The sequence below is a fragment of the Peromyscus maniculatus genome, chromosome 12 (genome assembly GCF_049852395.1).
Source record: "Peromyscus maniculatus bairdii isolate BWxNUB_F1_BW_parent chromosome 12, HU_Pman_BW_mat_3.1, whole genome shotgun sequence".
In the NCBI taxonomy this organism is placed as follows: domain Eukaryota; kingdom Metazoa; phylum Chordata; class Mammalia; order Rodentia; family Cricetidae; genus Peromyscus; species Peromyscus maniculatus.
The window spans coordinates 11,303,545-11,330,736 of NC_134863.1; the positions used below are offsets into that span (position 1 = coordinate 11,303,545).

At 41.8% G+C, this 27,192-nt stretch overlaps 2 protein-coding genes across 2 annotated transcripts in view; both read left to right on the forward strand.

Moving 5' to 3' along the window:
- LOC143268207 (uncharacterized) overlaps positions 1-27,192 on the forward strand; it is a 370,245-nt gene that overhangs the window by 35,383 nt on the left and 307,670 nt on the right. The window lies entirely within an intron of this gene.
- The window catches only part of LOC143268209 (uncharacterized), a 73,839-nt gene that overhangs the window by 17,135 nt on the left and 29,512 nt on the right, over positions 1-27,192 (forward strand). The window contains exons 7-13 of the mRNA XM_076549351.1: positions 6,382-6,443; positions 7,174-7,198; positions 10,440-10,547; positions 16,604-16,674; positions 17,407-17,431; positions 23,131-23,201; positions 23,936-23,960. Of these exons, the coding sequence (XP_076405466.1) occupies positions 6,382-6,443; positions 7,174-7,198; positions 10,440-10,547; positions 16,604-16,674; positions 17,407-17,431; positions 23,131-23,201; positions 23,936-23,960 (387 nt within the window). The remainder of the gene's footprint in view (positions 1-6,381; positions 6,444-7,173; positions 7,199-10,439; positions 10,548-16,603; positions 16,675-17,406; positions 17,432-23,130; positions 23,202-23,935; positions 23,961-27,192) is intronic.

The window sequence follows — 27,192 nt, forward strand, 5'->3', positions numbered from 1 at the left end:
GGGGAAAGTGTACTTTGCCATTTGAAGACAGTATTTCCCAGGACATTACTCCTTTTTCAAGGGTTGCTTTTTAAAATTTAATGTTTTCCTTTTCTTTCTTGAAAACTTATACAATATATTCTGATCTTGGTTTCCCCTTCTCCATCTCTTCCCAGATTCTCCCCACCTTACCACCCATCCACTATCTTTATCTCTCACTGTAGAAAAGAAACAAGCAAATTAAAAAAGAAAACCAATATATAATCAGTGTAAAAGCACAACAAATACACACACACACACACACACACACACACACACACACACTCACACACACACACACTCAAAAAAGCAACATAAAAACACCAAATCAGAAACTATAATATACTTGTAAAAGACCAGTAAGATTTTAAAAATGCTCCCCCAAAAGCAATATGAGACCCAAAAAGTCTACAAAACCATTAAGTATGTTGTGTGTTGGCCATCTACAGCTTGCATGCTTGCATTGGGTCTACCCTTAAGCGTGGTTAATATACCTAATGAGACTCTATTGGAGAAAACTGATTTTTCCCTTGAGTTTGCCAATGAAGATAGCTTCTTGGTTAGGAATGGGAGCTCCTGTTCACTTCCCCCTTTGATGTAGGAAGACACATCTTTAATCTAGATCTTTTGAGCTGGGAAAAGACAAGCAATTGAGGCATGAAGACACATGCCTTTAACTGAGAACTTGAGGCAGGAAGCCACACTTTAATCCAGCCCACACCTCCTGCTGGAAGCCTATATAAGAACATGGAAGAAGGAAGCTTTTGCTCTTTGCCTGATTGTTCTGGTCTTGTTAACAAGTGCATTCCTTCACTGGCATTACAGCCTATTTCTTCCAAAGATCCAAATTAGAAGTGGGTCTTCCTACTTCAACTTAAGAAAAAAATTCCTCACAGATATGCCCTCCATTTTGGGGGGTTAGTTCATTCCAGATGCAAACAAGTTGGCAAGCAATAACCATCACACCTTCTTAAGCAATAATGCCAAGAAGAGTTCATTAGTCATCCCACCTCAGCTAACCTAATAGATATAATCTCACACTTCCATGCCCAGTATTGGGTATCATCCAATTGACTGTTTGACTGTTGAGATTCACCATGATTGTGCCCATGAAGTATTGAGTTCACTTTGTGTACTAACACGATAGAGCCATTCTGTCTGGTGAAGGACAACATTCTCTCTTATACTCACAGAAACCTGTAGATGATAGTCTATTGTAGGCAGAGTTTCTCTGGGTGCTAGCAGCAGCTTCATAAAAACCACATTGAGCTTTAACATAAATTATAAATGTTTACCCAATAGCTCAGGCTTATTACTAACTAGCTCTTACAACTCATTCCTATTAATGTATATTCTCCCATGAGGCTTAGCGCTTTTACGTCTATCCAATTAGGTATGTCTGACTCGTTCTGCATCTGGCTGGCAACTCCTCTGACACCACCCTTCCATATCCCATCATTCTCAATTTGGCTTTCCCACCTAACTATTACCTGTTCAGCTATTGGCCATTTAGCTTGTTTATTAAACCAATCACACCAACATATATTCACAGTGTACAAAAGGATTATTCAAGAGCAGTCTAGCAGTTAGGATCCAATGAAGCAGGCAGAACAGAGCCCTTCCCTTTCTTCCTTCAGGACTTGTAGCAGTCCATGCATAGTCCTCTGTTCACTGTTAACTCCTGCTTCACGTGGCACCAACAGGGTAGAGTGCTGGGTAAAATGGATGTTTACTCTGACAGAACTACCACGTCTCCTATATACTGGCAAGGAAAGGACTAGTGTTAATGGGTAGCTCATTTCCAGCCTATGCACCTCATCCTGGACTGCCATGCAGGATGACTGAGGTGTAAAGAAGGTCAGAGACGTGTCCTTCATCCTTGAGCCTCTGACCTTATGAGTGAGCAGGGATCTGATCTCTGACCCCTACCTTGGCTCTTTTTCATGCATTCTTGATTCTGATTCCAAGATACAGATGGTGCCTTAGGAAGTTCCCATAAGCTAATACCCATGTTCCAAGAGCTGAAGGACATGAGCAATTGGGGATCCACCTTCTTGACACACATCTTGCTACAGGCTGTGTCTGTCCTCTATGTTTTGTATATTTATGACTTTCTCCTGGAGTATCTGACATGGTGGTCTTTGGGTGGAAATGAGTTCATATCTGAGGATTGTGTTTCCTCCAGGCTCTCATCTCTTTGGTAGGTTGATGGACTTTGATCTTTACAAGTCTGTCTGATCTTCTGCATTGTCTCATTGAACAACTCTGGGCTTGGCTCCTTCTCACAGACAATCTCAGTAGCCTTAATACATTGTGTCTCCTCTCCTTAAACTCAACAGTTATTGCTTCTGAGCAAGGTGTCCCTCCTAGACCTAGGAGCAGTCTCTACCCCCATTATCTTCTTCCTCCCTTCTCTGGTGCATTCCTCTGGGATCATGGGTCCTGTAGACACTGCACCTGGTAATGCATCAAGGTGTGTGATATCCTTTCTACCTGGGAACATTGAAACATTGCTCAAAAGAATGCCCAACTGAGTCTCTTATGTCCCATGTCTCTTTTATTCCATAATTTTCTCTCCCTCACTAAGCTCATCAGAGTCACAAGACAACTTGGAGAGAAGAAGACAAAACAGAAACCTTCTCTGGAAACTGCATGCCCAGAAAGACGGTTGAATCTTAATAGGTTATCTGACTCATGCCCTTGCCTTGTGGGTAGAGGTGAAACCTTGCTGTTGAACAGCTGATACACTTGAATATGAAAAAAGAGAGGGAAGAGTTGAGTCTAAAATCAGCTAGGAAAGGTCTCCTAATCAGATTAGTGTAAAAGAACAACTAAATTACATTAAAAAAACCTGAAAAAGTTTGTCCCAAAATTTATGGAAAGTGACAAAGCCAAACCACTGACTTTTGATGGTCCATTTGGAACTCTCAAACACCTAATGCTCTGACCCCAATTAGTGCAATGTCTGCTAACTTCCTTGACACTGTGTCTACTTTATACCCGTCTGTAGCTGTGCTGCAGGCACCCTCATGTACAGACACCCTCATTTTGCATGGAAATGCAGAAGCCTCTGAGAAGTGTCCACCTTTAGTGCTTTTTTGAAGACAAAACACATGGCCTTCACCTAGGCCTTGCCAAAAATGTACGACTTCTGTGCATGGATCTGGCTACCACTTTATGTCTGAGACTAAGTGGTGGGATGAGTTAAGGGTCCTGGGTGAGCTTTCAAAAGATGGTCCTAGTATTGGCCTCCATAACCTGTTTGGTGTGGCATAGTCACACAGGGTGAAGAGTGAGTATCATGGGTCACAGTCAGCAAAAGGGCTGACACATGTGCTGCCTTTCTGGGTCTGGGCCTGCCGGTGGGTAGAATGGAAGGAGAGAAGTGATTCAGACTCATAAGAGAGTTGATAAATCTGCGTGGGTCTGGGCATAGAGAGGCTTCATGGGTGGGCAGCACATTATGATAGAACAGGTTTAGAATAGGTTTAGAATACTCCAGAGAGCTGGGTATGGGGCACTTACCTGTGTCCATACCTGAATTGGCATTAGGTTGAGGGTCCCTCATAAAGCTAGGCAGGAAGGACAATGGAGGATGACCCCTGCCAATACCACCACTGAGGGATCTGACACTAGGGGATCAGAATGGAGGGCAAGTGGTAACTGAGTGTGTGGACTAATGCAGGATAGTGCATACCCTCCTCTCGCATCCATGTGCATGAACACTTACCTGCAGCCAAGCAAATGAATCTAATCCACACCTATGATCAAACCTACACTCACACATGCACATTCATGCATACCCATGAACAAGAAATCTGAATGGCATGTGGCACAATTGCAATAAATTCATAACCATTTCTGGTTAAAGATGTAGTCAAGTCAATTATTGCCAAATATCATGCCACCATCGGGAAACTTAATCACTTGCATGATTTGCTTGTATTCCCAGATCATTGCACATTGCAGAGATTGTTGATTCCTTGGGTCTCTATTGCATTGGAACTGATTTATGTAACATTTCACTTGCTCAATTTGAGTGTTTATTTCACTCATAAGACCGTCAATCATTAGAAAGCAATTACCTACACAATATTGAGAAAATCTAAAGTTCTCGTTGTTGGTTTAGCTGATTTTATGAACATCACATGAACCCACTAAAATTGATATACTTATGATATGAAATGGATACATAAATATTGTCTCCTTCTGAAAATATGAAATAAAGAAGCAAAATACATTAAATATATAGATTTCCATTAATGAAATGAAATGTTTAAAACTCCTCTCCATGTCCTTTGAAGAATGGAAATTATCATTTCAACAATGCTTGAGTTTGCTAGACAAATCTTTTTAAGAAATTTTTTATTCATTCCACATATTGACCACAGATACCTCCTTCATCCCTTCTGCTCTGCCTCTAGCCTTTCCCCACAGCCTACCACTCATCTCCTCCTTCAAAAATGTATGGCCTCCCATGGAGAGTCAGCAAAACCCAGAACATTCAGCTGAGGAAGGTCCAAGCCCCACACCCTTTCATCAAGGCTGTGCAAGATGTCCCACATTAGGCAATGGGCTCCAAAAAGCTAGCTCATGCTCCAGGGATAGATCCTATTCCTACAGTCAGGGTGCAGTGAAACACACCAAGCTACACAAATATCTCACCCCCACCGAGGGCCCAGTACAGTCCCATGTAAGGCTCCACAGCTGTGGGTCCAGAGTTAATGAGTTCCCACTAGCTTGGTTCAGTTGTTTCTGTAAGTCTTCCCATCATGGTCTTGATGCCCCTTGATCATAGAATCAATCTTCCCTCTCATCGACTGGACTTCTGGAACTCAGCCTGGTGCTTAGCTCTCTGCATGGGTTTCTATCAGTTATTCACTGAAGGCTCTATGATGACAGTTAGGGCTTTTCACCAATCTGATCACCAGGGTAGGACAACTCAGGCACCCTTTCCACTATTGCTAGTAATCTTAGCTGGGGTCATGCCTGTGGATTCCTGGGAACTTCCCTGACCAGGTTTCTCCCTATCCATACCATAATGTCTCCCTCTATCAAGATATCTCTTTCATTGCTCTCCCACTCTGCCCCTGTTCCAGTTCCACCATCCCATTCCCCTATGCTCACATCCCATACAACTACCCTCCATTGTCCCCCATAACCCCCAGTTCACTCAGGAAGTCTCATCTATTTCCCTCTCCCAGGAATTCCTTGCATCCCTCTTAGGACCTCCTTGTTACCTAGCTTCTCTGGTATGTACTCACTCATAAATGGATACCAGAAGTAAAGAAAAGGGTAACCAAACTACAACCCACAGCTCCAGATAAGATATACAAATATTTTAATATTTGCATATTGATGTTATTCCTTTTCACCAGCCTCACTGGTTATGTTGATGGACAATTTTTGCATCCAACTGAACTTTCAGATGTGCTAACACCTGCTGAATGGATGTCACTCTGGATTCAAAGTTGCCTATTTCATCTTTCAAAATGGTCTTTGCTTCTCCTAGTAGTTCATGGGTTTTTTCTTGAGAGTGGCTAATGAAAGCACTCTCATATATCACTAGGCATTTATCTGCCAACATTCTATCGTTACACATCTTCTAAGTCCTGGAGTTTCTTTTGTATTTCTAGTTCTGCTCTTAGCTTGTGATTCTCTTCCTAGTCCGTGCAAATTTCTTTATGTTTTTTGATCTTGGAGTAAAATGCTGACATCCTATACAGCTGCTTCCTTCATAGTGATTCTCTTCTTTCCAAGTTGAGAGTTTCATGTGAGACTTTTACTACATAAAAGATTGTATTCCTGCCGTCCTCATCTGTCAACTCTTACCTGAAATTGGAATGATAAAAATTGTAAACACACACACTAAAGTTTAAACACAAGTTTGGCCACAGGGAAGGATAAAATTCTTCTTTCCAAGGAAATCGATGCCTTCTCTAAGCCCAATGACCTGGATTTGAAACTCAGAACACACCTGGCAAAAGGGGAGGAAAAGATCCCACAAGCTATCCACTGACCTCCACACCCAAAATGAGACTTCACAAGTGGCCCTAAACAGAATACATGTGAAAATGTTAATTTAACAATACACAATCAAAGACAGATTATTTTATGTTGCTTTGGGTGTCCACTGTCTAGAAATGCAACAAATCTCTTACTCATATCTCTCCTGGTCTTTCTCTGCTTTAATTTCCTTCAAGGGAAGACGGTTCAGCAGCTGCCCAACCATCCTGTTCAGTAGGTCTAGTCACATGTCCTAAGTCCATGCACTTTTACCCACATCAAGCAAAGATGCTACATAGGTAGGAAGCAGGACCAAGAGCTGACAGTCTGCAAGCTCATGACTTTCTGTCCCCCTAGGTTTAACGGAAAATGATGACACACTTAGACCAGATGGCCGCACAGAAGAAAATCCCTTGGAGGTAAGAGGGCCTTTTTCTCTCTAAAGTAGAAAGGTTACTTTAGTGATCTTATGTTTCAGAGGATATCCCACTGAACAACAAAACTGAGCAGGCATCATGGGTATTAGAGAGTTAGTTTGGAAGGGGAGAAGAAGAATTGTACCAGCCTGTTCCAAACTGAATAGAGCATCAAAGCATCCAGTGTTAATTATCAGTCTTGTGAGCAGGCTTTTTCTTCTGGAGAAAAAAGATCCTCTTAGATAAAACTTAAAGTTTTGGTTTAGAAGTTGTCAGGCACTTCAGATCCCCTCAATTTCCATGCAGTACGTTCTACAACAGTCATATGGAGCAATCTTCCTATGTCCAGGGTAGGGATGCTGAAGGTTAGACTTTTAACACGTGAGCATTAGTGTAAATAATTGAGGCTACATTGTGGCAGGGTTAATTTCATAGCAGGATCATAAAGATGCTCCAGCATGTTGCAGTGTGGCTTAGGGAACACGCAGCAGAGACCAAACAGATAGTGCCTCTTGATCTGGTGTGGGAACCAGCAAAAGTGGGAAGGGGTACAAGTGAGGAACACCAGTTCTTTTGTGACACCATCATATATACTAAAGCAGAGTCTTTTATTTGAAGACTCTTTCCCACTTTGATTGGCATTATATCATGTTCATATGTGTTTCAAGGACCCATGCAAACAGAACTCATCATGACCTAGGCCACAGACTGTTTTCTTTCTTTTATGTTTCAGGTGCGTTGCCGCAGCCAAAGAAGGAGTATGTATTATGGAATCTCTTCCTTAAGACACCCTTTACAAATGAATTTTATAAATACTGGGTATCCTTATATCTAAGCAGCCACTGTGATTTATGCCACCTATTGGGAGCATTTGGACTGTATTTTTTTTTTAAAGTGGACCCCTAAGTTAAAAAAAAATAGTGGAGGCATTTGTCCATATGCACTGGATTCAGCTATGATGCCTGTAGTTAGTCTGGAATGGTGTATACCAGGCTACATCTAAATCTGTTTTCCCCAAGATAGGTATCTCAATTGCTCAGTCCAATCTACAGGGACAAGCTGTTGAATTACCATATTAGGATACACGCTTGACCTAAAGTATATATGTCAAAGCCCATCACATGTAGTACATTTATTTGTTTGTGTGCTACTCTATGGAAGAATAAACCATGGCACAGAGGTAAATGATGAGGCTTTCCATGCAGATCAAGAGACCTTCTATAGCCCGAGGTCTTGGTAATCCCTAACTTGCAACATCCCAGTATCTGCCTTCAATAGGTCAAAACTGCAGAGATCAGGACCCTGTAGTTACTACCACAGAAGGCAAATGCCCAGGGTATTGTTTCTCATCTACCTACAGACATTCAGAAAAATGAAAGGGTAGAATGCCCACAGGCTTCTAGTCAGATCAGTGATCTGAGAATGGGAGACAGACAATGCATGGGGTGATGCGGCAGAGGTTTTTCCCTTAGAGTTTTACAGTACAGTACAGTACTGATTTGGAACACACACACACACACACACACACACACACACACACACACACACACACACACACAGTTAGTTAGAAGAGTAGCCATGCTTTGAAAGAGGGCAAGGAAAGGTTTATGGGTATAGAGGAGGGTTTTCATTGAGAAACAGGCGTGGGAAATGATGTCCTTATTATAGTATCAAATAGGAAAGAAAGATTTTTTAAAGAAATAGTTAGATATGATTGTTTTTGCTTTCTCTTATATTTCTTTTGTCATGTTTGGTTGTTTCTTTCAGAAATTTTTATTTCAAGTGGGAGACAGATAGGGAGTGCATCCAGATGAGGGGGGGGTTGGGAGGAACTGGCAGGATCAGGGGGAGATGAAACTATAATTTAGGAATATTGTATGAAAAAATCTGTTTCCAACAAAAGGGAAAAAATGAAAAATTAAAAAATTCTCTCATGCAAATTTAAGATCACGATTTTAATAGAACAAAAATAAATGTAATATATATAAAAAATAATTACAAGATTTAGTAAATAGACAACATTAGCATGAGCACAAAAGAGACACTCATCTAAACAATAATATCCACTAGGAACTCCAGTTACCACGTGTCTCTGGATCTGTGCTGAAGCATTTTCTTAACAGAAGGACGTTTTTTAAAGATATATTTATTTTCATTTTGGGTATACAAGTGTTCACCTGCATAAATGTATGTGCACCATTTGTAGCTATGATACATATGCAGACTCAAATTAGCTGTATGGTTTCTAGCAACTGGAGTTATAGACTGTTTTGAGCTGTTTTTTCTGTGATAGAAACCAACCAGACCTGTGTCCTCTACAGGAACAGCAGGGGATGTTAACCTCTGGTCTCCTTAGCTCCTGGCAACAGGTTTTTAAATGTGAGCTAGACTCTGGGCTCCAAGGGGACTTCTGCTCACTGGTAGTCAGTGTCCATACTGCCTGTGAGTGGAAGCACTAGGGGGACCACAGGCAGCAGGTAGGAGTGAGAAGAGCATCGTTATTTGCAAAATGTTTTCTGTATATTTGCTCAGGCATGTGCTACGAAGGCCTTTGGCAAAGAAGAGCTAGTTCTTGAGAGAGAATGTGGTTATTGCATACATACCATTTCTAAGGCCTTGGGTTTGAGCTCCCAGTATGCAAAAGATGTGCTGTGGTTGTATAGCTTTATAAACCTCCTTCAGAGGTGCCGATGGGAGAATTTTAAGTTCAAAGTCATCTATTTCTACAAAGTGGCATTGAGATCACTGTGGGCCAGAGACCGTTTCTCTGAAAAAAAGTGAAAAGAAAACAACAGAGGGGAGTAGGACTTCGTCCATTGCCCGTGTGTCTGTGTGTGGGAAAAGATTCTGGAGAAACAGAGCTTTCATGAAGCATAGATGAACAGCACCTTGCAAACTCACATGTAGCCTGTGTAGACTACCATTCTTTTAGCTGAACTCAGTTCACACTGTCCACACAGTTTCAGGGGACATCTGTCACCTACAATGGCACCAGGCTGCTTTTCCAGCCTCTTCCTGTAGAGGGTTTATCCAGGTTTGGTGAGATTAAAAGAGTTTCCTTTCCTCCCATCCTCCACGTGACAGCTTGGTTTAGATTGACTTGGAGCCTGGAAGCATTGGTATCCTCCCAATTTTGTTCCGGAGGTTCAGACTCAGTCACTGAGAGGCCGGTGACAGGTTGAGGATGATAGAGGAAGGTGCTGTTTACTGATCCAGGAATCCCACAGCTCATTTGGGAGGTAGCTCACACTTGGAGTCAGGGACTGCCTGCAGAGCATGTCTCCTGTCAGTTGTTTCTGTCAGGAGAGGTCGTCACTGGCACACAAATGCAGCTGTTACTGCTCCATTGTGTGAAATGTCACAAGTTTTCAAAGCTTCTTACCTTCCTACCTCCCATGGACAATGCCATACATTGTCCATGAGATGTACTACTATATAAGGGGCAGTCAAAGAATGAAGAATAACAGTTCTCCAGTGTTCTAGAGTAAATGAAACAGTTTGTCTGAATTCAGTTACTCCTGTGTAGCTGAAGTCTTCTGGTATCTCACAGACATCACAGGGCACTTCTGAATGCCTGTGCTTTTTCCTATAGTATATATTACAAAGATCTGTATTAGCTTAGTGAGTCCTGTGGGTAGTCCTTAAGAAATTCTTAGGGTCTTAGTGAGCAGCTGGTGAATGGAGCCATTGCAAAGGTGTCATGGGCTCTAAGAAGGATTAGAGTGATACCACTCTGCTCTGACACCACACTCACAAAGTGTGTTCAGTCATGGGGCACTTCCTTCTGCATTTCCACATAAATTAGCTTTTACTTGTCATGTTCATGTAATGCTTAACTGGTTGTACACTATTCAGTGATCCTCCTGAAGCACAATCTCACTCTGATGACTGTACCCGGAAACAAGCAATCAGATCAAATGTACAAACACACAGTTGTTAGTTTCCTCTGTTTTTCTGCCATGAGGCTGACATGAAACTCTATTCTCGATGCATTCCCAGTTTCTCCTTTATTGAAGAGAATTCAGCAGAGAGAAGCAATACCGCATACAGATGTGATGACACCAGAAATCTGTAAATTTTATTCTATAGAAATTCCTAATGAAAAAGGTATGTTGTGAATTCTGTAATTCTGTCCAGTTGTGTAATGTGGTGATAATCATTTTCTTTATATGTAAATCTAAAGAGAAGCTTAAGACTATTTCCCTATGTAGGATAATTCCAATATATCTAAGTCTTCAATGTAAACACAACTACAGATTTTAAAATGCATCTGATGTCACCTTTGGCTCTCATTCAATAGCATGAACTGTTGGAAACTGAGGCTCATTAGTATGAGTCAGGGTGGCTTCACCTGCTGTAGACAGGAATAGGTGAATCACCCTTAATCCTTTCTCCCACATGTGGGTAATGCAGATGGAGTAGAGCTGATGTTCCTAAAAGGAACCTGGCAAAGTTCTAGCATCTCATGACAGAGGGTGAGATTCACCTTAGATAACAATGTTCCAGGTATGATCCAATGAGCAAGAGTCCACTAGTGGTCATGTTATGCATTGTTTTTTCAGTTAGCAATGGGGTAAAGATTTCATTAAGGACAACAAAAATAGGAGGTATCTGTTCTGTTCCTGTTACAAGGACATAATGGAAAGTGAGCAGAGTGTGCTATTTAATGTGCTTTGCTTATCCTCTCATTGGTACACATTTCCTCAGAACATTTACTGTTTTAAGTCTGTGATACTACCAATAATTCACGGTTTGGGATGGACTTACTAGCTCTGCATTGTAACTATGCCTGCCTGGATAATTTATTCAGTTGTTGTCACAAAATCTTCTGAAGATAACCTAAAAGGGAAATGGTACATTTTCAATATAGTCTCAGCTTATAGACTGTAACACAGGGTAATTATATATACAGGCAGGAATCTGTGGCAGACTCCCGTTATAACATGTCAGCGACCAGAAGATTTAATGCTCATGCTCAGCTTACCTTTTTATATATCCTTGATCCCTTCCTAAGCCATGATGTCATGCAGAGTTCAGTAGTCTTTCCACCTCACCTAAAGTACACTGCTCTAATCTCACACTTGCTGCCCAGTACTGGGTATCATCCAATTGACTGTTGAGATTCACCATGACAGTGCCCATGAAGTGTTGTGTTCACTTTGTGTCCTTACCTGTGATAGATCCACTGTGTCTGGGGAGGAACAGTATTCTCTCTTGTACTCTAAGGAACCTGTAGGTGATAGTCTAGCAGAGTAAGCCCAATGATAAAGGAAGAACAGAGCCCTTCCATTTCTTCCTTCAGGACTTGTAGCAGTCCATGCATAGTCCTCTGTTCACTTTTAACTCCTGCTTCACGTGGCACCAACAGTGTAGACTGCTGGGTAAAATGGCTGTTTAGTCTGACACAACGACCACATCTGCAATATACTGGCAAGGAAGGGCCTAGTGTTAATGTGTAGCTCATTTCCAGCCTATGTGCCTCATCCTGGACTGCCATGCAGGATGACTGAAGTGTAAAGAAGGTCAGAGACTTGTCCTTCATCCTTGAGCCTCTGACCTTATGAGTGAGCAGGGATCTGATCTCTGACCCCTACCTTGGCTCTTTTTCATGCATTCTTGATTCTGATTCCAAGATACTGAGGGTGTCTTAGGAAGTTCCCATAAGCTAATATCCATGTTCCAAGAGCTGAAGGACATGAGCAATTGGGGAGCAACCTTCTTGGCACACATCTTGCTACAGGCTGTGTCTGTCCTCTATGTTTGTATATTTATGACTTTCTCCTGGAGTATCTGACATGGTGGTCTTTGGGCGGCAATGAGTTCATATCTGAGGAGTGTGTTTCCTCCAGGCTCTCATCTCTTTGGTAGGTTGATGGACTTTGATCTTTACAAGTCTGTCTGATCTTCTGCATTGTCTCATTGAACAACTCTGGGCTTGGCTCCTTCTCACAGACAATCTCAGTAGCCTTAATACATTGTGTCTCCTCTACTTAAACTCAACAGTTATTGCTTCTGAGCAAGGTGTCCCTCCTAGATCTAGGAGCAGTCTCTACCCCCATTATCTTCTTCCTCCCTTATCTGGTGCATTCCTCTGGGATCATGGGTCCTGTAGACACTGCACCTGGTAATGCATCAAGGTGTGTGATATCCTTTCTACCTGGGAACATTGAAACATTGCTCAAAAGAATGCCCAACTGAGTCTCTTATGTCCCATGTCTCTTTTATTCCATAATTTTCTCTCCCTCACTAAGCTCATCAGAGTCACAAGACAACTTGGAGAGAAGAAGACAAAACAGAAACCTTCTCTGGAGACTGCATGCCCAGAAAGACGGTTGAATCTTAATAGGTTATCTGACTCATGCCCTTGCCTTGTGGGTAGAGGAGAAACCTTGCTGTTGAACAGCTGATACACTTGAATATGAAAAAAGAGAGGGAAGAGTTGAGTCTAAAATCAGCTAGGAAAGGTCTCCTAATCAGATTAGTGTAAAAGAACAACTAAATTACATTAAAAAAAACCCTGAAAAAGTTGTCCCAAAATTTATGGAAAGTGACAAAGCCAAACCACTGACTTTTGATGGTCCATTTGGAACTCTCAAACACCTAATGCTCTGACCCCAATTAGTGCAATGTCTGCTAATTTCCTTGACACTGTGTCTACTTTATACCCGTCTGTAGCTGTGCTGCAGGCAGCCTCATGTACAGACACCCTCTTTTTACATGGAAAGGCAGATGCCTCTGAGAAATATCCACCTTTAGTGCTTTTTTGAAGACAAAACACATGGCCTTCACCTAGGCCTTGCCAAAAATGTATGACTTCTATGCATGGATCTGGCTACCACTTTATGTCTGAGACTAAGTGGTGGGATGAGTTAAGGGTCCTGGGTGAGATTTCAAAAGATGGTCCTAGTATTGGCCTCCATAATCTGTTTGGTGTGGCATAGTCACACAGGGTGAAGAGTGAGTATCATGGGTCACAGTCAGCAAAAGGGCTGACACATGTGCTGCCTTTCTGGGTCTGGGCCTGCTGGTGGGTGGAATGGAAGGAGAGAAGTGATTCAGACTCATAAGAGAGTTGATAAATCTGCCTGGGTCTGGGAATAGAGGGCCTTCATGGGTGGGCAGCACATTATGATAGAACAGGTTTAGAATAGGTTTCGAATACTCCAGAGAGCCTGGGTATGGGGCACTTGCTTGTGTCCATACCTGAATTGGCATTAGGTTGAGGGTCCTTCATAAAGCTAGGCAAGAAGGACTATGGAGGATGACCCCTGCCAATACCACCCGTGAGGGTTCTGACACTAGGGGATCAGAATGGAGGGCAGGTGGTAACTGAGTGTGTGGACTAATGCAGGATAGTCCACACCCTCCTCTCACATCCATGCACAGGAACACTTACCTGCAACCAAGCAAATGCATCTAATCCACACCTATGATCAAACCTACACTCACACATGCACATTCATGCATACCCATGAAAAAGAAATCTGAATGGCATGTGGCACAATTACAATAAAATCATAACCATTTGTGGTTAAAGTTGTAGTAAAGTTTAATTATTGGCAAATATCATGCCACCATTGAGATACTTAATCACTTGCATGATTTGCTTGAGTTTCCATGTCATTGCTCGTTGCAGAGATTGTTTTCTTGGGTCTCTATTGCATTGAAACTGATTTATGTAACATTTCACTTGCTCAATTCGATTGTTTATTTCACTCATAAGACCGTCAATCATTAGAAAGCAATTACCTACACAATGTTTAGTAAATCTAAAGTTCTCATTGTTATGGTTTAGCTGATTTTATGAATATCACATGAACCTACTATAATTGATATACTTATGATATAAATGGAACATGAATATTGTCTCCTTCTCAACATATGAAATAAAGAAGCAATATATGTTAAATACACAGATTTCCATTAATGAAATGAAATGATTAAAACTCCCCTCCAAGTCCTTTGAAGAATGGAAATTATCATTTAAATCAATGCTTGAGTGTGCTAGACAAACATCTTTTTAGGAAACTATTTATTCATTTCACATACCAACCACAAATTTGTCCCGCATTCCTCCCTCTCCCGTCTTTTCCCCCAGCCTACCCCTCATCCCCTCCATCAAAAATGTATGGCCTCCTATGGAGAGTCAGCAAAGCCCAGAACATTCAGCTGAGGCAGGTCCACACCTCTCCCCTTTCATCAAGGCTGTGCAAGGTGTCCCTACCATGGGCAATGGGCTCCAAAAGCCAGTTCATGCTCCAGGGATAGATCCTATTCCCACTGTCAGGGTGCCATGAAACACACCAAGCTACACAACGGTCTTGCCCAGGCAAAGGCCCAGTCCATTCCCATGCATGATCCACAGCTGTGGGTCCAAAGTTCATGAGTGCCCACCAGCTTAGTTTAGTTGTATCTGTCTTCCCATCATGGTCTTGATGCCCCTTGCTCATAGAATTACTCTTCCCTCTCTTCGACTGAACATGCTTGGCCATGGCTCTCTGCATCTGTTTCCATCAGTTACTAGATGAAGGCTCTTTATGACAGTTAGGGTAGTCACCAATCTGATCACCAGGGTAGGCTAGCTCAGGCAACCTTTCCACAATTGTTAGTAATCTAAGTTGGGTCATGCCTGTGGATTCCAGGGAACTTCCCTGACCAGGTTTCTCCCTATCCCCATGATGTCTCCTTCTATCAAGTTATCTCTTTCATTGCTCTCCCATGCTACCCATCCCATTCCCTGCTCAACCGTCCCATTTCCCCATGCCCCGATGCCATATCCATACTTTCCATTGTCCCACCCTAACCCCCAGGTTTCTCATCTATTTCCCCTTCTGAGGGCGTTCCTCATGTCCCTTTTAGGGTCCTCCTTGTTATCTAGCATCTCTGGTATTTACTCACTCATTAGTATATACCAGAAGTAAAGCAAAGTTAACCAAACTACAACCCACAGCTCCATAGAAGATAGACAAATATTTTAAATGCATGCTGATATGTATCCTTTTCACCAGCCTCACTGGTTATGTTGATGGACAATTTTTGCATCCAACTGAACTTTCAGATGTGCTAACACCTGCTGAATGGATGTCACTCTGGATTCAAAGTTGCCTATTTCATCTTTCAAAATGGTCTTTGCTTCTCCTAGTAGTTCATGGGTTTTTTTCTTGAGAGTGGCTAAAGAAAGCACTCTCATATATCACTAGGCATTTATCTGCCAACATTCCATCGTTACACGTCTTCTAAGTCCTGGAGTCTTTTGTATTTCTAGTTCTGCTCTTAGCTTGTGATTCTCTTCCTAGTCCGTGCAAATTTCTTTATGTTTTTTGATCTTGGAGTAAAATGCTGACATCCTATACAGCTGCTTCCTTCACAGTGATTCCCTTCTTTCCAAGTTGAGAGTTTCATGTGAGACATTTAGTACATAAAAGATTGTATTCCTGCCGTCCTCATCTGTCAACTCTTACCTGAAATTGGAATGATAAAAATTGTAAACACAGCCGGGCGGTGGTGGCGCACGCCTTTAATCCCAGCACTCGGGAGGCAGAGGTGGGTGGATCTCTGTGAGTTGGAGGCCAGCCTGGGCTACCAAGTGAGCTCCAGGAAAGGCGCAAAGCTGCACAGAGAAACCCTGTCTCGAAAAACCAAAAAAAAAAAAAATTGTAAACACACACACAAATTAAACACAAGTTTGGCCATAAGGAAGGAAAAAATTCTTCTTTCCAAGGATATCAATGCCTTCACCAAGCCCGATGACCTGGATTTGAAACTCAGGACACACCTGGCAAAAGGGGAGGAACAGATTCCACAAGCTATCCACTGATCTCCACACGTAAAACGAGACCTCACAAGTGGCCCTCCAAACAGAATACATGTGAAAATGTTAATTTAACAATACACAATCAAAGACAGATTATTTTATGTTGCTTTGGGTGTCCACTGTCTAGAAATGCAACAAATCTCTTACTCATATCTCTCCTGGTCTTTCTCTGCTTTAATTTCCTTCAAGGGAAGACGGTTCAGCAGCTGCCCAACCATCCTGTTCAGTAGGTCTAGTCACATGTCCTAAGTCCATGCACTTTTACCCACATCAAGCAAAGATGCTACATAGGTAGGAAGCAGGACCAAGAGCTGACAGTCTGCAAGCTCATGACTTTCTGTCCCCCTAGTAATACCGGAAAATGATGAAAACACACTTAGACGAGATGGCCGCACAATGACAGAAGAAAATTCATCGGAGGTAAGAGAGCCTTTTTCTCTCTAAAATAGAAAGGTTACTTTAGTGATCTTACGTTTCAGAGGATATCCCACTGAACAACAAAACTGAGCAGGCATCATGGGTATTAGAGAGTTAGCTTAGGAAGGGGAGAAGAAGAATTGTACCAGCCTGTTCCAAACTGAATAGAGCATCAAAGCATCCAGTGTTAATTATCAGTCTTGTGAGCAGGCCTTTTCTTCTGGAGAAAAAAGGTTCTCTTTAGATAAAACTTAAAGTTTTGGTTTAGAAGTTGTCAGGCACTTCAGATCCCCTCAATTTCCATGCAGTATGTTCCACAACAGTCATATGGAGCAAGCTTCTTATGTCTAGTGTGGGGTTGTAGGTGGTTAGACTTTTAATACATGAGCATTAGTGTAAATAATTGAAGCTACATTGTGGCAGGGTTAATTTCATAGCAGGATCATAAAGATGCTCCAGCATGTTGCAGTGTGGCTTAGGGAACACGCAGCAGAGACCAAACAGATAGTGCCTCTTGATCTGGTGTGGGAACCAGCAAAAGTGGGAAGAGGTACAAGTGAGGAACCCCAGTTCTTTTGTGACACCATCATATATACTAAAGCAGAGTCTTTTATTTGAAGACTCTTTCCCACTTTGATTGGCATTATATCATGTTCATATGTGTTTCAAGGACCCATGTAAACAGAACTCATCATGACCTAAGCCACAGACTGTTTTCTTTTCTTTACATTTCAGGTAAATTGCAGAAACCGAAGACGAGGTATGTATTATGGAATCTCTTTCTTAAGACACCTTTTAGAAATGAATTGTATAAATACTGGGTATCCTAATGTCTAACCAGGCACTGTGATCTATGCCACCTATTGGGAAGCATTTGGACTGTACATTTTAAAAAGTGGGCCTCTAAGTTAAAAACAAAATTCTAGAGGCATTTTTCCATATGCCCTGGAATCAGCTACAATGCCTGTAGTTAGTCTGGAATGGGTGCACCACCCTCTAATTCTTTCTCCCACATGTGGGTGATGCAGATGGAGTAGAGCTGATGTTCCTCAAGGCACCTTGTTCCAATGTCTCATGACTGAGGGTGAAATTCAACTCAGTGAATTTGGATCAGTGTACCTGGTTTGAATCAATGAGCAAGGGTCCACTAGTGGTCATGTTATGCATTGTCTTTGAGTTAGGAATGTGGTAAAGATTTCATTAAGGACAAGGAAAATAGAAGGTTCTTGTTCTATTCCAATTACAGGGACATGATGGAAAGTGAGCAGAGTGTGCTATTAAATGTGCTTTGCTTATCCTCCTCTCCTTTGTACACATTTCCCCAGAACATTTATTCTTTAAGTCCGTGATACTACCAAACTTTCAAGGTTTGGGATTCAGTTACTAGTTCTGCATTTTACTTCTGCCTGTCTGAATAATTTGTTCAGTTGTTGTTAAAAATTCCAGTGAAGATAACCTAAAAGGGAAATGGTAGATTTTTCAATATAGTCTCAGCTTATAGGCTGTAACACAGGGTAATTATATATACAGGCAGGAGTCTGTGGCAGAGTCCCGTTATAACATGTCAGCGACCAGAAGATTTAATGCTCATGCTCAGCTTACCTTTTTATATATCCTTGATCCCTTCCTAAGCCATGATGTCATGCAGAGTTCAGTAGTCTTTCCACCTCACCTAAACTAAACTGCTCTAATCTCACACTTGCTGCCAAGTACTGGGTATCATCCAATTGACTGTTGAGATTCACCATGACAGTGCCCATGAAGTGTTGTGTTCACTTTGTGTACTTACCTGTGATAGAGCCAATGTGGCTGGTGAGGAACAGTATTCTCTCTTTTACTCTAAGGAACAAGATAGTCTTGTAGGTGATAGTCTTGCAGAGTAAGCCCAATGATAAAGGAAGAACAGAGCCCTTCCATTTCTTCCTTCAGGACTTGTAGCAGTTCATGCATAGTCCTCGGTTCACATTTAACTCCTGCTTCATGTGGCACCAACAGTGTAGAGTGCTGGGTAAAATGGATGTTTACTCTGACAGAACTACCACGTCTGCAATATACTGGCAAAGAAAGGCCTAGTGTTAATGTGTAGCTCATTCCCAGCCCGTGTGCCTCATTTTAGACTCCATGCAGGATAACTGAGGTGTAAAGGAGGTCAGAGACTTTTCCTTCATCCTTGAGCCTCTGACCTTATGAGTGAGCAGGGATCTGATCTCTGACCCCTGCCTTGGCTCTTTTTCATGCATTCTTGATTCTGATTCCAAGATACAGATGGTGTCTTAGGAAGTTCCCATAAGCTAATACCCATGTTCCAAGGGTTGAAGGACATGAGCAATTGGGGATCCACCTTCTTGACACACATCTTGCTACAGGCTGTGTCTGTCCTCTATGTTTTGTATATTTATGACTTTGTACTCGAGTATCTGACATGGTGGTCTTTGGGCAGAAATGAGTTCATATCTGACAAGTGTGTTTCCTCCAGGCTCTCCCGTCTTTGGTAGGTTGATGGACTTTGATCTTTACAAGTCTGTCTGATCTTCTGCATTGTCTCATTGAACTACTTTGGCCTTGGCTCCTTTCCATAGACAATCTCAGTAGCCTTAATACAATGTGTCTCCTCTCCTTAAACTCAGCAGCTATTGCTTCTGAACAAGGTGTCCCTCCTAGATCTAGGAGCAGTCTCTACCCCCATTATCTTCCTCCTCCCTTCTCTGGTACCTACCTCTGGGATACTTAGTGTTATAGACACTGCATCTGGTAATACATCAAGGTGTGGGATATTCTTTCTACCTGGGAACATTGAAACATTGCTCAAAAGAATGCCCATCTGAGTCTCTTATGATACTGGTGGGTAGAAGTGAAAGCCTGCTGTTGAACACCTAATGCACTTGAATATGAGAAAAGAGAGGGAAGAGTTGAGTCTAAAATCAGCTAGGAAAGATTTCCTAATCAGATTAATGTAAAAGAATAACTAAATTATAAAAAAAACTGAAGGAAATTTTTCTAAAATTTATGGAAAGTGACAAAGCCAAACCACTGACTTTTGATGGTCAATTTGGAACTCTCGAACACCTAATGCACTGACACCAATTAGTGCAATGTCTGCTAACTTCCTTGACACTGTCTCTACTTAATACCCGTCTGTAGCTGTGCTGCAGGCAGTCTCATGTACAGACACCCTCATTTTGCATGGAAAGGCAGACGCCTCTGAGAAGTATCCACCTTTAGTGCTTTTTTTAAAGACAACACATATGGCCTTCACCTAGGCCTTGCCAAAAATGTACGACTTCTATGCATGGATCTGGCTACCACTTGTGTCTGAGACTAAGTGGTGGGATGAGTTAAGGGTCCTGGGTGAGATTTCAAAAGATGGTCCTAGTATTGGCCTCCATAATCTGTTTGGTGTGACATAGTCACACAGGGTGAAGAGTGAGTATCATGGGTCACAGTTAGGAAAAGGACTTACACATGTGCTGCCTTTCTGGGTCTGGGCCTGCTGGTGGGTGGAATGGAAGGAGAGAAGTGATTCAGACTCATAAGAGAGTTGATAAATCTGCCTGGGTCTGGGCATAGAGGGCCTTCATGGGTTAGTAGCACTATATGATAGAACAGGTTTAGAATAGGTTTAGAATACTCCAGAGAGCCTGGGTATGGGGCACTTGCCTGTGTCCATACCTGTTTTGGCATTAGGTTGAGGGTCCTTCATAAAGCTAGGCAGGAAGGACTATGGAGGATGACCCCTGCCAATACCACCAGTGAGGGTTCTGACACTAGGGGATCAGAATGGAGGGCAGGTGGTAACTGAGTGTGTGGACTAATGCAGGATAGTGCATACCCTCCTCTCACATCCATGCACACGAACACTTACCTGCAACCAAGCAAATGCATCTAATCCACACCTATGATCAAAACTACACTCACACATGCACATTCATGCATACCCATGAACAAGAAATCTGAATGGCATGTGCACAATTACAATAAAATCATAACAATTTGTGGTTAAAGTTGTAGTAAAGTTAATTATTGGCAAATATCATGCCACCATTGAGATACTTAATCACTTGCATGATTTGCTTGAGTTTCCATGTCATTGCTCATTGCAGAGATTGTTTTCTTGGGTCTCTATTGCATTGGAACTGATTTATGTAACATTTCACTTGCTCAATTCGAGTGTTTACTTCACTCATAAGACCATCAATCATTAGAAAGCAATTACCTACACAATGTTTATTAAATCTAAAATTCTCGCTGTTGTTGGTTTAGCTGATTTTATGAATATCACATGAACCTACTAAAATTGATATACTTATGATATAAATGGATACATGAATATTGTCTCCTCTGAATATATGAAAAAAGAAGCAATATACGTTAAATACACAGATTTCCATTAATGAAATGAAATGATTAAAACTCCCCTCCAAGTCCTTTGAAGAATGGAAATTATCATTTAAAAAAATGCTTGAGTGTGCTAGACAAACATCTTTTTAGGAATCTCTTTATTCATTTCACATACAAACCACAAATTTGTCCCTCATTCCTCCCTCTCCCGTCTTTCCCCCCAGCCTAACCCTCATCCCCTCCATCAAAAATGTATGGCCTCCCATGGAGAGTCAGCAAGCCCAGAACATTCAGCTGAGGCAGGTCCACACCTCTCCCCTTTCATCAAGGCTGTGCAAGGTGTCCCTACCATGGGCAATGGGCTCCAAAAGCCAGTTCATGCTCCAGGGATAGATCCTATTCCCACTGTCAGGGTGCCATGAAACACACCAAGCTACACAACGGTCTTGCCCAAGCAAAGGCCCAGTCCATTCCCATGCATGATCCACAGCTGTGGGTCCAAAGTTCATGAGTGCCCACCAGTTTAGTTTAGTTGTATCTGTCTTCCCATCATGGTCTTGATGCCCCTTGCTCATAGAATTACTCTTCCCTCTCTTCCACTGAACATGCTTGGCCATGGCTCTCTGCATCTGTTTCCATCAGTTACTAGATGAAGGCTCTTTATGACAGTTAGGGTAGTCACCAATCTGATCACCAGGGTAGGCTAGCTCAGGGAACCTTTCCACCACTGCTAGTATTCTAAGTTGGGTCATGCCTGTGGATTCCAGGGAACTTCCCTGACCAGGTTTCTCCCTATCCCCATGATGTCTTCCTCTATCAAGTTATCTCTTTCATTGCTCTCCCAAGCTACCCATCCCATCCCCTGCTCAACCGTCCCATTTCCCTATGCCCCGATCCCATATCCCTACTTTCCATTGTCCCACCCTAACCCCCAGGTTTCTCAGGAGTTCTCATCTATTTCCCCTTCTGAGGGCGTTCCTCGCGTCCCTTTTAGGGTCCTCCTTGTTATCTAGCATCTCTGGTATTTACTCACTCATTACCAGAAGTAAAGCAAAGTTAACCAAACTACAACCCACAGCTCCATAGAAGATAGACAAATAGTTTAAATGTATGCTGATATGATTCCTTTTCATCAGCCTCACTGGTTATGTTGAAGGATAATTTTGCATCCAACTGAACTTTCAGATGTGCTAACACCTGCTGAATGGATGTCACTCTGGATTCAAAGTTGCCTATTTCATCTTTCAAAATGGTCTTTGCTTCTCCTAGTAGTTCATGGGTTTTTTTCTTGAGAGTGGCTAATGAAAGCACTCTCATATATCACTAGGCATTTATCTGCCAACATTCTATCGTTACACATCTTCTAAGTCCTGGAGTTTCTTTTGTATTTCTAGTTCTGCTCTTAGCTTGTGATTCTCTTCCTAGTCCATGCAAATTTCTTTATGTTTTTTGATCTTGGAGTAAAATGCTGACATCCTATACAGCTGCTTCCTTCATAGTGATTCTCTTCTTTCCAAGTTGAGAGTTTCATGTGAGACTTTTACTACATAAAAGATTGTATTCCTGCCATCTTCATCTGTCAACTCTTACCTGAAATTGGAATGATAAAAATTGTAAACACAAACACTAAAGTTTAAACACAAGTTTGGTCACAGGGAAGGATAAAATTCTTCTTTCCAAGGATATCGATGCCTTCTCTAAGCCCAATGACCTGGATTAGAAACTCAGAACACACCTGGCAAAAGGGGAGGAACAGATCCCACAAGCTATCCACTGACCTCCACACCCAAAATGAGACCTCACAAGTGGCCCTAAACAGAATACATGTGAAAATGTTAATTTAACAATACACAATCAAAGACAGATTATTTTATGTTGCTTTGGGTGTCCACTGTCTAGAAATGCAACAAATCTCTTACTCATATCTCTCCTGGTCTTTCTCTGCTTTAATTTCCTTCAAGGGAAGACGGTTCAGCAGCTGCCCAACCATCCTGTTCAGTAGGTCTAGTCACATGTCCTAAGTCCATGCACTTTTACCCACATCAAGCAAAGATGCTACATAGGTAGGAAGCAGGACCAAGAGCTGACAGTCTGCAAGCTCATGACTTTCTGTCCCCCTAGTAATACCGGAAAATGATGAAAACACACTTAGACAAGATGGCCGCACAATGACAGAAGAAAATTCATCGGAGGTAAGAGAGCCTTTTTCTCTCTAAAATAGAAAGGTTACTTTAGTGATCTTATGTTTCAGAGGATATCCCACTGAACAACAAAACTGAGCAGGCATCATGGGTATTAGAGAGTTAGCTTAGGAAGGGGAGAAGAAGAATTGTACCAGCCTGTTCCAAACTGAATAGAGCATCAAAGCATCCAGTGTTAATTATCAGTCTTGTGAGCAGCTTTTTCTTCTGGAGAAAAAAGGTTCTCTTTAGATAAAACTTAAAGTTTTGGTTTAGAAGTTGTCAGGCACTTCAGATCCCCTCAATTTCCATGCAGTATGTTCCACAACAGTCATATGGAGCAAGCTTCTTATGTCTAGTGTGGGGTTGCAGGTGGTTAGACTTTTAACACATGAGCATTAGTATAAATAATTGAGGCTACATTGTGGCAGGGTTAATTTCATAGCAGTATCATAAAGATGCTCCAGCATGTTGCAGTGTGGCTTAGGGAACATGCAGCAGAGACCAAACAGATAGTGCCTCTTGATCTGGTGTGGGAACCAGCAAAAGTGGGAAGAGGTACAAGTGAGGAACCCCAGTTCTTTTGTGACACCATCATATGATATACTAAAGCAGAGTCTTTTATTTGAAGACTCTTTCCCACTTTGATTTGCATTATACCATGTTGATATGTGTTTCAATGTCCCATGCAAACAGAACTCATCATGACCTAGGCCACAGACTGTTTTCTTTTCTTTACATTTCAGGTGCATTGCAGAAATCGAAGACGAAGTATGTATTATGGAATCTTTTTCCTAAGACACGTTTTAGAAATGAACTGTGTAAATACTTGGTATCCTTATATCTAACCAGCCACTGTGATCTATGACACTGGGAAGCATTTGGACTGTATTTTTTAAAAAGTGGGTCTCTAAGTTAAAAAAATAGTGGAGGCATTTGTCCATGTGCACTGGATTCAGCTATGATGCCTGTAGTTAGTCTGGAATGGTGTACACCAGGCCACATCTAAATCTGTTTTTTCCCAAGATAGGTATCCCAATTGCTCAGTCCAATCTACAGGGACAAGCTGTTGAATTACCCTATTAGGATACACACTTGACCTTTATAAAGTATATATGTTCAAAGCCCATCATATGCAGTACATTTATTTGTTTGTGTGCTACTCTGTGAAAGAATAAACCATGGCACAGAGATAAGTGATGAGGCTGTCCATGGAGATGAAGAGACCTTCTATAGCCCCAGCACTTGGTAATCCCTAACTTGGAACATCCCAGTATCTGCCTTCAATAGGTCAAAACTGCAGAGATCAGGACCCTGTAGTGACTACCACAGAGAGCCCAGGGCATTACTTCTCATCTACATACAGACATTCCGAAGAATGAAAGGTTAGAAAGCACACAGGCTTCTAGTCAGATCACTGATTCTGAGAATGGGAAACAGATACTGCATGGCGAGATGGGGCAGGTGTGTTTCATTTAGAATTTTATAGTACATGGATTAATCCAGTAAGAACTAATGAAAAATGGAAGAAACACTTCTCAGAAAAAGAGCACAACAATTGTTTATACAATGCTCAGCCCTGAACACATATACATATAAAGCATAAAAGTAATATTATGTATACTGATCAGGTTCTATTTATTTGATTTGGAACACACACACACACACACACACACACACACACACACACACTCCAGTTAGTGAGAAAAGGAGCCATGTTTTGAAAGAGAGCAAGGAAAGGTTTATGGGTCTAGAGGAGGGTTTTCATTGAGAAACAGGTGTGGGAAATGATGTCCTTATTATAATATCAAAAAAAAGATTTTTTAAAGAAATAGTTTGATATGATGGTTTTTCTATATCTTATATTTCTTTTGTCATGTTTGGTTGTTATCTTTCAGAAATTTTTTTCTAGTGGGAGACAGACAGAATGGATCCAAATGAGATGGGAGATTGGGAGGAACTGGCAGGAACAAGGGGAGGAGAAACTATAATTTGGAATATTGTATGAAAAAAATCCATTTCCAACAAAAGGGAAAAAATGAAAAATTTAAAAATTCTCTCATGCAAATTTAAGATCAAGATTTTAATAGAAAAAATGAAAGTACTATATATCAAAAAGAAATAAATGATTTAGCAAAAAAAAACCAATAGCATGAGCACAAAAGAGACACTCATCTTAACAACAGTGTCCACTAGGAACTCCAGTTACCTCTTGGCTCTGGATCTGAGCTGACACATTTTCCTAATAGGAGGATGTTTTTAAAGATTTATTTATTTTTATTTTGTGTATATGAGTGTTCACCTGTATGAATGTATGTGCACCATTTGTATCTATGATACATATGCAGACTCAAATTAGCTGTATGGTTTCTAGCAACTGGAGTTATAGACTATTTTGAGCTGTTTTTTCTGTGTTAGAAACCAACCAGACCTGTGTCCTCTGCAGGAACAGCAGGGGATGTTAACCTCTGGTCTCCTTAGCTCCTGGCAACAGGTTTTTAAATGTGAGCTAGACTCTGGGCTCCAAGGGGACTTCTGCTCACTGGTAGTCAGTGTCCATACTGCCTGTGAGTGGGAACACTAGGGGGACCACAGGCAGCAGGTAGGAGTAAGAAGAGCATCGTTATTTGCAAAATGGTTTCTGTATATTTGCTCAGGCATGTGCTATGAAGGCCTTTGGCAAAGAAGAGCTAGTTCTTGAGAGAGAATGTGGTTATTGCATACCTACCATTTCTAAGGCCTCGGGTGTGAGCTCCCAGTATGCAAAAGATGTGCTGTGGTTGTATAGCTTTATAAACCTCCTTCAGAGGTGCTGATGGGAGAATTTTAAGTTCAAAGACATCCATTTCTACAAAGTGACATTGAGATCACTGTGGGCCAGAGACCTTTTCTCTAAAAAAAAGTGAAAAGAAAACAACAGAGGGGAGTAGGACTTCGTCCATTGCCCCTATGTCTGTGTGGGAGAAGATTCTGGAGAAACAGAGCTTTCATGAAGAATGGATGAGCAGCATCTTGCAAACTCACACGTAGCCTGTGTAGACTACCATTCTGTTAGCTGAACTCAGTTCAGATTGTCCACACAATTTCAGGGGACATCTGTCACCTACAATGGCACCAGGCTGCTTTTCCAGCCTCTTCCTGATGAGGGTTTATGCAGGGTGATGTGATTAAAAGAGTTTCCTTTCCTCCCAACTTCCACGTGACAACTTGGTCTAGATTGACTTGGAGCCTGGAAGCATTGGTACCCTCCCAATTTTGTTCCGGAGGTTCAGACTCAGTCACTGAGAGGCCAGTGGCAGGTTGAGGATGATAGAGGAAGGTGCTGTTTACTGATCCAGGAATCCCACAGCTCATTTGGGACGAAGCTCACACTTGGAGTCAGGGACTACCTGGCAGAGCATGTCTCCTGTCAGTTGTTTCTGTCAGGAGAGGTCGTCACTGGCACACAAATGCAGCTGTTACTGCTCCATTGTGTGAAATGTCACAAGTTTTGAAAGCTTCTTACCTTCCTACCTCCCATGGACAATGCCATACATTGTCCATGAGATGTACTATTATATAAGGGGTAGGCAAAGAATGAAGAATAGCAGTTCTCCAGTGTTCTAGAGTAAATGAAACAGTTTGTCTGAATTCAGTTACTCCTGTGTAGCTGAAGTCTTCTGGTATCTCACAGAATCACAGGGCACTTCTGAATGCCTGTGCTTTTTCCTATAGTATATATTACAAAGATCTGTATTAGCTTAGTGAGTCCTGTGGGTAGTCCTTAAGAAATTCTTAGGGTCTTAGTGAGCAGCTGGTGAATGGAGCCATTGCAAAGGTGTCATGGGCTCTAAGAAGGATTAGAGTGATACCACTCTGCTCTGACACCACACTCACAAAGTGTGTTCAGTCATGGGGCACTTCCTTCTGCATTGCCACATAAATTAGCTTTTACTTGTCATGTTCATGTAATGCTTAACTGGTTGTACACTATTCAGTGATCCTCCTGAAGCACAATCTCACT